At 61.9% G+C, this 10,783-nt stretch overlaps 1 protein-coding gene across 2 annotated transcripts; it reads right to left on the reverse strand.

Moving 5' to 3' along the window:
• Positions 1 to 673: 673 nt before the first annotated feature.
• On the reverse strand, positions 674 to 10,377 carry C2H15orf39 (chromosome 2 C15orf39 homolog). Of its 2 annotated transcripts, none has more exons than XM_030874949.2 (3): positions 10,226 to 10,377; positions 4,090 to 6,915; positions 674 to 2,127 (listed from the first exon to the last, which is right to left on the reverse strand). In XM_030874949.2, exons 2-3 carry the CDS (start codon positions 6,863 to 6,865, stop codon positions 1,760 to 1,762), a joined length of 3,144 nt encoding a protein of 1,047 aa, XP_030730809.1. In that variant the 5' UTR covers positions 6,866 to 6,915; positions 10,226 to 10,377; the 3' UTR covers positions 674 to 1,759. The 2 variants fall into 2 exon arrangements, with proteins under 2 accessions (XP_030730809.1, XP_030730810.1); XM_030874950.2 differs by having other exon boundaries at positions 2,002 to 2,127; positions 4,038 to 6,915.
• Positions 10,378 to 10,783: the final 406 nt, after the last annotated feature.

The raw sequence follows: 10,783 nt of genomic DNA on the forward strand, positions 1-10,783 counted from the left end.
CTCCAAGGGCCTGTGTGGATAGAGTACTGGGGGCAACGGGTCTCCACAAATAGTGTAGCTGAGCTCAGTGAAGACCCACAGATATTAGGATAGATGCTGGTAGGTGTGACCAGCCCTCACAGACTGGCTCTGCCCAGACTGAGTGGGAAACCACGGCCAGGAGGCAACCTCAGCAGCCCTGAGAACAAACCTCTATGGGAATACATGCCAGCAGAGGCAGGGCGTCTGGAGGGAACCTAAGCCCAGCTAAGGTTGTAAGAGGGGCCGGCCCTCAGTGGAGAGATGGGGACAGCTCTGTTTTACCCAGCCCTTGGCAGGCACATCCTCGGTCCTGGCAGAGGGGCACACAATAGGGTCTGGTGACCAGCATTCCTCACTGGGCAGTGGGCTACATACCAGCGACCACCAGGACCCACATGGGTCTCAGGAGGGAGAGGCTTTGCCTGAGCCGGGAAACGGCTGCACTGTGGGCATGTGGTGAGGGCCCGTGTGGCCGGAGCTAGCGGGCACAGCGTGCTTGTTGGCCTCAGCATCTTCTGGGCTGGGAGCAGGGAGAGCTGCAGCCTCTGAGTGAAGGGCTAGCGAGGACATCACCTGGCGATGACATATGAAATCTATGACCTCCCCCCAAGACACAGTCAGGCCCCAGGTCCAAACACAACCCAAATGCTTTTATGTTTAATGGCCTGCCTCCAGGGCCCACAGCCTTATTACAGACCTTAACTAGGCCAAGGGCCTGGCTTGCCAGCCTCTGGCTCAGTTCAGCACTCTGCAAGAAGGTACCCCACAGCAGGCCTGGCTGATGCGGCCCTGGCTTGGGGAGGGCCAAGGTCCTTAGTCGACATCTTCGGAGACCTCCCAGGACCGAGTTGTCACTCAGCCTGTTCCTTTTTTAGTCCCTGAGTCCCTGCAGCTGCTTGGCTTCCGGCAAACACACAACTTTCCTGGGAAAATGCACCAGGTTGGGGCGGCACCTCAGGGAAGTCACTGGTGTCAATTCAGCACAGGCTGGGGCCTCCCAGGGGTGAAAGCAGCAGGCCCAGGACAAGGATGCCAGCCCCAGGCTGTATCCCTGCACCCCCTGTAGCAGGGGATGGGAGGGGAAGGCTCCCTCAAGGAGCTCCAGACTCGGGGGTTAGGGCCCAACCCCAAATGCTGGGGCTGTATGTAGCCCTAGGCTTTCCTGGGAAATGACTCTAGAAAGTGTGTGAGCCATATACACTGGACAACATACCACTCTAAGATGACCAAGTCCTATGACACATCAAGACTTTCTAGAGGAAGGTTCTGCGGGCCTCAGCCTCCTATTCCAGGCCCTGGCTGAGATCTAGGCTCCTGTCCTGGGCAGGAAGCAGAGAGCAAACCGTGATGGGTGTGTGTCAGGCATCACCCCACAACAACCCTGTGAGGTAGGCTGTGTTGTCCTATTTTACAAATGGGGAACTGAGGGCGCAAAAGAGGAAGTGGCCTGCCCGTTTACACAGCAAGGAACAAAAGCCAGGATTCAAGCCCAAGTCTGTCGGGCTCCAAAGCCCACACGTTTTCTCTAAGGAAGAAATAGGAAGTAGTCCTTTCTGATAAAGGCCCTCAAGTTAAAAGTTCAGGGGCTCTCAGCCCAGCCTGGGGTGGGGGGCGGGGGCAGGGTAAGAGCTGGAGAAACCCCAAGGCCATGTCCGCTCCTGGCCCTCAGCAGCTGGACCGGCAGAAGCGGGGCACAGAGAGTGATCCCCAGATCTCCAAACAGCAGAGGCGACCAAGGCTACAGCTGATGACTCTGGCTGCCCAACAGCTGCGGGCGGGGCGCGGTCCGGTCGGGTCCTGAGGCCTTGTGGCCCCAAGTGGGCAGAGCCAGGCCATTGAGCCAGGCGGATTCGAGCAGGCTGCGGAAGCGCGCCCTCATCGCGGGGCCGGGCAAGCTGGCACCAGCAGCAGGGGTGGGTGAGGCACCTCGGGACCCTCCTCCAGCAGTTGCCTCTGCTTTCTCCAGGCCAGGGGTTGGTGGCTTCCTCCCCGGCTTTTTGGCTTTGGGGGCAGACAACTTCCAAGCCAGGTCTAGGCTCTCTGGCTCCTCTCTGGCCACGGTGGGCTCTGAGGAGGGCACAGATCCAGCCTCAGTGTCAAAGTCACCTGGAAAATGAACATACCGTCAGGCTGCAGACCCCCAACACCCTCAAGTCCCATCTCCAGGCCTCCAAAGCCATCTAGACCGGTGGTTCTACTGTCCCAGGTCAGGGCGGCCCTGGCAGGGTCACAGACATCATGACCCTTTCCCAGCATGTGCACACTGGCCAGACCGTCATGCCCGTCAAGCCGAAAGGGTGTGCTTCTCCTCGGGTGATACCAGCACTCTATCTAATGGGGGCACCCCCCAGAAACCCTTTGGGTGCAAGGACAAGAGTAAAGGGGCTCAACAGGCCAGAAACCATTGGTCTGATCCAAAGGCTCACTGAACAGGTGGGGAAACTGAGGCATACAGAGAGAGGACCCTGCCACATATAAGGGTACCATCATTCTTCTGTCACATCACCCCCAGAACCGGAACAAGAGCCAGGCAGGGACTGCCCAGACAGCAGTGCCCGGAGGGAGGGAGGGAGTGGAGGAAGGGGTGGAGGGAATGGGAGGGGCCTTCTGACCAAGAGCACACCTACCTGGAAGGGGGGCTGTCAGGGGAGCACTATCTAAGGACACCACTGAGGAGTGGCCCCATAAGGATACAGGAGGGAATGGGGACGGGGGCACCAAAATGCAGCCAGTGGTAGGAGGCTGGGCCCCAGACTCTCGTAGGCTTGGTCAGAGCAGGAGGGGTCTGTGATGTGCCTGTGACCCACTGTCCAGAGGACCTGTCCCTCTCTGGGCCCCAGAGAGCCCAAATGTATAGAGAGAAGACTGGCTGGGGGGCTTGTGAGTGAGGCATGACACCCACCTTCACTCTTTCTCACCCAGGAATAGAATGCTTGTACTTGCATTTTCTTTGCACCCCATTAGGGCAAATGCCCCAACTTTGTAAGTGCTCAGCAATGCTCATCACCCACACCCCAAACTCCACATCAGCACCTCGCTGCCTCAGGCCCCCTCTCCACCCCGATATGGAGTCTGGACCAGGGCAAGACTGCCAGGATGGGAAGGGGACAAGAAAGTTTCTGTGGAGACACAACCAGAGGCCTGGTGGACGTAAGGCAGGGGGACTACAGAGCGGGCCTCTGGCCTCAGTGCCAGATGTCCTGAAGTAGGACAGGCAACGACAGACACCACTTGACACCATCACCAAAGCCGCGGCTGAAGAAGAGTGATCCTGATGGTACCCTCCGTGAGGCACTACAGCCACTCCCCAGAGCAAGGTCCAGCTACCTGAACGGAGGCAGAAGATGCTCCCAGACACAAAACAGCACCTTGGAGAACACCGTGCACAGGTTGTTTGGTAGGGAGAAGCAAACCACAAAAGGACGCTCCGACTTACAGGCAATTTCTGTGTGTGTAAATATCTGGGAGGACTGGGGAATTACACGTTTAAAAGTGTTCCGGGAGGGAGGGAGGGTGGGACCCCTCCCCCTCCCAGGTTTGGGGTACGAGGTGCTGGATGAGTGCAGTGTTGCTGAGACGGGAAAGACGGGGATGGGAAGCGAGCTCAGGGGAAAGGTCAGGAGCGTGGTTTGGGAGGAGTTAAGGGTTGAAGAGCCCCCAGGTGCAGAAGCCCAGCACGCAGTCAGGTATTTGGGGCTTGAGCTCGGAAGAGGGGAGCGGGGCGGGACAGACACAGGGGGAGATGACCTCAGACAGGCACCACGGAGGATGAGGGGGGAACCTGGGAGGGTGCTGCGCCAGGGAAGGCCAAGTTTTCCTGGGGACAGAGCAGTTGGCATGTTCAGAGACTTACAAAGGAGGCTGTGCAGGCACTCATTGATGCTGGGGGTGAAGAGGGATGCGGGCACCCTCAGAGCCTACCCTGGAAGGCCAGCCCCCTCCCCAGGCACGAGCTCTTTCCAGAAGCCCGGGAATCCCTCAGCCCCTGGCTGTGACCACTCACACAGCCCACACACCTGTCACTCGCTCACACAGCTCCGGTGGCTACTGGGGCTGCCCCATGCTCACCCAGCTGGCGGCGTACACAGTCTCGCCACTGAAGGCCCAGCAGGTCAGGGTAGATGTCGGGCAGCTGGCGCAGCGCCAGCAGCTTCAGCATGCGCGACGTGCAGCCGTGCAGGGCGCGCTCCCGCAGGGCCCGCTCCTCCGACAGCGTGGTGGGCCGCAGCTCCACGCGATGCTCCTGCAGCACGTGGTCCACGGAAGCGGGTGGCAGCCGCGGGAAGAGCCGCTCCTTCACCAGGTGGATGGGCACGAAGATGGCCCCGGCCCGCACCACGTGGGGGAAGGGGCACTGCTGCGTGCACATGAAGCTCTGCAGCTGGGACAGCAGCTTGCTCAGCAGCCCCTGCACACCCTGGCAGTCCTGCCACGCCGCCCGGCCCCAAGGCCCAGACGTCTCAAGCCACTCGCGCAGCTTTTCCGGTGGGGAGTGGGCCACTGAGCCCGAGATGGCGTCACAGAGGGAGGCATGCAGTCCTGCAAAGTGTTGCTCTGGGGAGTCTGCTGTGGCGGGAGTAGACGCTGGAGCGGGGCCTACAACTGGAGCCGGAGCTGGAGCCGGAGCCGGAGCCGGAGCCGGAGCTGGAGCCGGTGCAGGTGATGGAGCCGGAGCAGGGGCCGAGGCGGGGGAGGTCATGGCTACAGCTGGAGGGCTGGGCAGCGCCAGGTTGAAGCAGGCCACGGGCAAGGGCTGGGTGAGAATCTGTAGTCCAGCGGGCACAGGTGTGGGGGTGGGTGCAGGCTGAGCAGGGGCTGAGGTGGGCACAGCTGGGACCACGGCTGGAACCACAGTTGCAGGCAAGGGTGCTGGCCGGAGGATCTTGAATTTTCGGAACATGAAGGCTACAGAGCTGTGGAAGTTGGTCCTTGGGGTCGCCTCTGTGGTCACTGGCACCCCAGGCAGGTCCGGTGCCTCTGTGACTACCTTTTTCAGGACTTGCCGATCTGAGACTGTGTCCCCCACACCTGGCATGTCGGAGACTGTGTTTCCCGCACCTGGCACATCCACAGCTGCGGTGGGCTTGGCATGCCCTGCGGGATGAGGGACCTTGGTAGGGGGGGCCTCTGCCGCGGTCTTCTTCACACTCAAGTCCAGTGCCACCTCCTCCTTAAGTGAGGCGTGCACACTCGAGGGGGCTTCCCGGCCAGGCAGAGATCCCCTGCAGTCTTTGTCATGGTTCTCACTGGGGGCTGGGGCCGGGTCTGGCTCAGCTGTGGCCTCAGGTGCCTGCACGTCCAGGTAGTCACGGTAGGGGGCCAAGCTGAAGACGTTGTCGATAATGGGCATGGGTGGGGAGCTGGGTGGCAGTGTGCCCTCGTTCTGCGTAAGAGACTGGCGCTCCTGGGCACAGGGCGGGAGTGCCGGTGGGGTGCGTGGAACTGGACTATCTCCAATGATGATGGGTGCCCCAGGGTGCTCATCGAGGTGGGGCTGGGGCTGCTCTCTCCTGCAGCTGGGCAGCCACATCTTCTCCTCAGCTTCCTGCACTGGCTTCTCTGCAGGCCTTGCAGGCTCTAAGCATGGCTGGCTGGCAGGCAGAGGCTGGCATGCCCGCTGGAAGGCACCGGGCTGTGGCACAGCCTGCACACTGTTCTGGGAAGGCGGCGTCCCTCCGAGCCCTGGGGATGCTCCATAGAGAGAGAGGTCATCCCGGGCGTAAGGAAAGCCCAGCGTCTGGGGAGCAAAGTCCACTGGGCAGCGTGGGGCGAGAGGCGGCTCCAGCCTGAGGCCTGGCGAGGGTGCTGGGAGGGGGGCAGAGGGGTAGGAATAAGTGTCCAACCCCACTGGGGGCATATAGGGTGTCTGAGCTGCCTGCTGCCTCAGGTAGGGGCTGCTTAGCCCACCAGCTGGGTACCCGGCCCCCTTGTGGGCTCCCAGAGGCTGCGGTGGAAGCACTGAGCCATAGCTGCCCTGCTTCTCTGGGTGGCGACAGGCTGGAGGGCAAGGGAGGGCCTGTGCGGGATGGGGCAGCGGATAGTGGGTGGGCACTGCATCCTGGCAGGCTGGTCCCAGAGGTTGGGCCAGCTGCGTCCAAGGACTGGGGGGTCCCTCGGACAATGACTGCTTGGGGTCCCCAGAGTAAGGACCTGCATACTTGGAGGCCAGGAAGCCCGTGCTGTGGATGGTCCGATACTTCTCCAAGAATGCCTGGCACGGGGAGAAGCTCACCGAGGAGTCTTTGCCAGACGTCCCAGCTGGCACCCCACGCAAGAAGGTACCATCCAGGGACTGGCCCTTGCCAGGAGCTGGGGGCAGAGAACAAGATGGGTCGGCGGGGGGTAACAGGGATCCAGTCACCAGCGTCCAATCAACATCCAGGGGCCTCTTTGCTGCCCCTTCCCCCAGGCAGGTTGAGAGCCCATAACACAGAGGGTTGCGGTAGACAGGTTTGGGTGCCGCCAGTGGTGGGCCTGGGTAGGAGTGAGCCTGGGCACCGAAGGGTAGGAGCTCAACCGGGCCAGAGTCCTGTACTTTCTCGGAGCTTTCTGTGGGTGGGCGGTAGAGCAGGCAGCTGGTCAGAAGGTTGTCTGCCCGAAGTGGGGGTCCTGCCATGCTGGTGGGGTACAAGGGTGGGTATGGGGTCCAGGATGCCAACCGCTCAGACCCTGTCTTCGGAGGACCCCCCATGGGGCAGGAGAAGTAGGCACCTTTGTAGCTGCAGGGCTCCTGGTTACCAGCAGAGGGGGGCAGGCTGTGCCCGGGCCCAGAGTCTGCCTCTAGGCGGGGCAGCTTGCCGTACATCACAGGCCCCAGGGTCCCCAGTGGCCGCTTCTCCGCCATCACTGTGAAGGCTTCAAGCCCTCCAGGGCCCCAGCTACTCAACTGCTGACCTGGGAGAGAGAGGGAGAGGCAGGGGCTGTCAGAAAAACAGGTGACAGGCAAGCAACAGAAGGCTGTTGCTCTTGCTGGCTCGTTGCCATGCCCAAGAACTTGGCACTTAGTAAATGCTCAGTAAAGACTGTATGGATGAATGAATGAAGGCATGAGCCAACTTTATTTTGTAAGCTGCAGAACCCTCTGTTTAGTGAATTCTTGTACAGCAGCCCTAACGTACCCCTGCCCCCACTCCAGGAGCCCCTTCTGTTCAGCTTTCCTCCACATGACTCCCAAGGCCCCTTCCACGATTTCAGACTTTGCAGAACACAGTCTGAGGATCGCTTCGCTTGGCTACTCCTCCCGCCCACACCTCCACCCATTTACAGACGAGGAGACCCATTCATCCCAAAGTCACTGATGAAAGACATGGAAGGAGAGGCAGGCTTCCTACCTCTCACTACAAGTTCTTATTCCAAGATGCCATAGTGATCTCTAGATGCCTACAGCGGCCAAGACGTGGAATCAGGCACTGTCTACAAATTCAGATTCCCTGTGATACTCTAGATCTCACTTTCTGACCTGCCAGTCTCAGCGAAAATAGCAGAGCCAGGCCTGGAACCCGGGTCCCTAGGCCCAGGAGGACAGATACTGGGCTTAGTTTTAAGAGGGTAGTACCCCAGCACAACCCTTTGTATAAGCCCCACCCCAGACCCACCCCCAGGAGGAGAGCAAAGGCTGTCCAGCAGATGGTGCTGTGGCGCCAACAGGAAGCTCCCAAAAGGGGAGGGGAGGAGAACCTGTGCCCATCCCAGCCCCCAAACTGCAGCTATTCCAAGAACATGGGGGCAGCACAGGACCATGGAGCAGGTGGGGAGGCGAGAGGATGTGACTATGCAGGGAAGGAGCTTCCAGGGGTCACAAAGTGCTAGTTGGCAACGACCCCCATTGTATTGATGGAAAAACTGAGTACCAGAGAAAGACTAAGGTCCTCAAGCAAGGCCAAGCAAGGACTGGGACCTATAGGCTCAGAGAGGTCAAGTGTGGCTTTCCTCAAGGCAGCAGGCACCCAATGGCACAGGAGGGGGTCATCTGAGGCCAGTCTACTAGGACCACATTGACCTGCTTCTACCTCCCCCAGTGCCCTGTTCCCCGAAACCCTCAGGTGGCTTAGAAAGGATGAATCAGCTCAATCTTGCTATCATTAGGCCATGGGACAGGTGTCACAAGTTTCTATCACCAAGCCAAGATCAGCCCCCCCTCTCAGTCTTCTCCCTTCCGGCTGGTGGCCAACGACACCCACACGCTCAGAGTTAGACCAGCACATTTTGGGGACAGAAAAAGCCGAGGGTAATATGGGGGCCAATGCCTACTCTCATCCTAGCCTAAGTGCACCAAGGAAGCCAGACACGACTCAGAAAGAAAGCTATCTCATCTCCGGGCCAGAATCCAACACCTCTGGCCAGCCTGGAGAAGTGGGTGCTCCGAGAAGACAGGAAGGAGCATCAGAGCCACAATACCGACAGCAGCGCCCTATGACAGGGCCCTGCACCCCAAGCGGAAAGCCCCCACCCTGCTGCACAGCAACTTGGCAAGAAAGGGTTGTATGGTTTGGGGAGTGCTGAGCCCCCCTGCCCTTGGGGGGCTCTGGGTTAATAAGTGCTGGCTCTAGTCTCACCTCCCCCACACACTCCTTGGGGCCTTCTCCATACCCACCCCCGGCCCCAAGAGCCCTTCTCTCCTAGGCTCTGCCCATTGCATGCCCTTGACCCTGGAGACTTCCTGAGACACTCCCCTGGGACTTAGCCCAATAAAGGTGAGGCCACTTGGGACCCCCAAGGGTCTTTGGGGGAGAGATGGGGGCTCCAGGGAGCCGGCAGAGGACTATGAAGGGTATGGGGGTAACATTACCTCCGGCTCTTAGGAGATGGGGAGAGCCCAATATTTTACACACGCCACTCTAAACGGTAGCCAACATGTAGGTGCCTCCTTCCCCCCCACACACGCAGCAAGAGGCAAGCAAATGTTCAGAGAAGGGCGGGACCCCAGGGGGCAGGGTCGCATCACCCTTTGGGCCACCGAGCTGCTTGCTGGCTGAGGTTGCAGCTGGGCTGGGAGGACCAACCTCGAGCAGCGCCCAGAAGAGCCCAGCACCGCTGTGCCATCCCTGCCCTACGCAGCAGGGGGAGCAAACAGCTCCGTGGCTCAATTCCCTCTTCCAACGCCTAAGGGGTCTCCGGATGGACGCTGGGCAAGACCAGGAAGAAGAGAGCGATCCTGCCCAGCTGTGGCCAGCGCTTGGACTCTCTGAGAGGGCTGAATCGGCTCCCCTTCCCGTGTTCTCACACCTCCCCCAGCTGAGGCTCTGGGCCCTGCCCACACTACAACCGCATCTAGGGGCAGCCCAGGCTCCCGTGGTGGGGGAAGGGTCGCGGGATCCGCTCCACCCCCTTTCCCCTACCTGCTTGGCCCATAACTCCGGTGCCTGGGGCCCTCAGTCGACCTAGCTTTGGGGCTGCCGCCACACCCGACCCCGGCGGCTTCCGGGTGTCCCCATGCCCTGACCTGCGGCGCTGGGGCGCACGTGCACCCCAGCAGGCCGATACACAGGCCGCCGCCACCCATGCAAACCCGTGCCTGCAAGTACGTGCCTGGCCCATATCTGCACACACGCCCCTCCAGAACTGCGTTCTCCCCTCGTTCGGGCCCCCGCGCACCCAGCCCCACGGACCGACACCCAAAGACTGGCGGGAGGGCGGGGGCAGGGGGCGGCCCGGCAGCAGAGTCCGGGCAGCCACCGCCTCGGGGCGATCCCGCCAGCCTGGGCTGCGGCCAGAGGGTGAGTCAAGCCGTAGCGAGGAAACCGCAGGGCCGTTCCGTCCCAGTAGGGCGCGTCCAGGGCCCCGCGGCGCCTCAGTGCCAGACGCCCCCCAGGCCAGCCCCCCGCCGCCCCCTCATCTCCGTCCGGGCAGTCCACGTGAGCCGGGCCCCGCGGGAGGCCCGAGGGCTCGGCCTGAGCTCCTCTTCGCCAGCCCCACGCCGGAGGATCGGGTGCCGGGGCCCCGCCGGGGCTCCAGAGAGCTACCAGGCCCCGGGGGCCTCGAAGTCCGGGGAAAGTTGGGGCAGCGGCGCGACCCCTGCCCCGCAGCCCGCCAGCCGGGGGTCCGCGGCAGCCAGGAGCCAAGCCACCTCAGCCCAGGCCCAGCGCGCTCCATCCCCGGGCCGGCCGGCAGGGGCGCCCTGGGGCAGCGCCACCCGCCCCTTCCCCACGCGCCGCCCGCAAACTCGGCCCAAGTTTCCGCGCCCGCCGAGTGGGCGAGCTCCTACCTGCAGGGCACCGGGGTTCCCGCTGCTGCTGCCCGGGGCCGCGGCCGCATCCTCCAGCGCCGCCGAGGCCGCGGGTCCTTGTCCTGCCGGGCCCTGCACGGGAAGTCGCGGTGAGCACCGAGCCCGGAGCCACCCTCCTCGCTGCCTTTCGCGCCGCCGCCGGGCGCCGTCTGCGGTCCCAGGCGGGGCGGGCTGGGGGCGGAGCGGGGGCGGGGCGGCCCGCGCGGTTGGGGCAGAGCCCGGCCGCGCCTCTGGGAGCTTGCGCTCCCCTGAGCCCCGGGGTGCGAAAGGCCTGCCTCTGCCAGACCTCTGGGGGCCGGGCCGCGGGCGCTGTGCACGGTCTGTACCCACCGCACTCTGCGAACCATCGCCTGGCGCGCCCATCCCACGCCTTCATTCAGTCACTCCGTTAGATCATTCATTCATTGTCACTTTCTAGCTATGCGGCCTTGCGCCCGCCACTTGACCTCATGATCTTTAGTTTCCTTATTTTAGTAAAACTGGGATTATATCATAGTGGTTGTGTCGTAAGGCTTAGAAGAGTTTGTATTAAAGTAT

Source organism: Globicephala melas, chromosome 2 (assembly GCF_963455315.2).
Source record: "Globicephala melas chromosome 2, mGloMel1.2, whole genome shotgun sequence".
Lineage (NCBI taxonomy): Eukaryota > Metazoa > Chordata > Mammalia > Artiodactyla > Delphinidae > Globicephala > Globicephala melas.

Bases quoted from the DNA above. Each gene is read 5' to 3' on its own strand.
- C2H15orf39 (XM_030874949.2), bottom strand. From the start codon at position 6,865: ATGGCGGAGAAGCGGCCACTGGGGACCCTGGGGCCTGTGATGTACGGC. The intron at 2,128-4,089 runs GTGAGCATGGGG...TTCATTTTCCAG, and splicing joins CTGTGTACGCCGCCAGCTGG to GTGACTTTGACACTGAGGCT.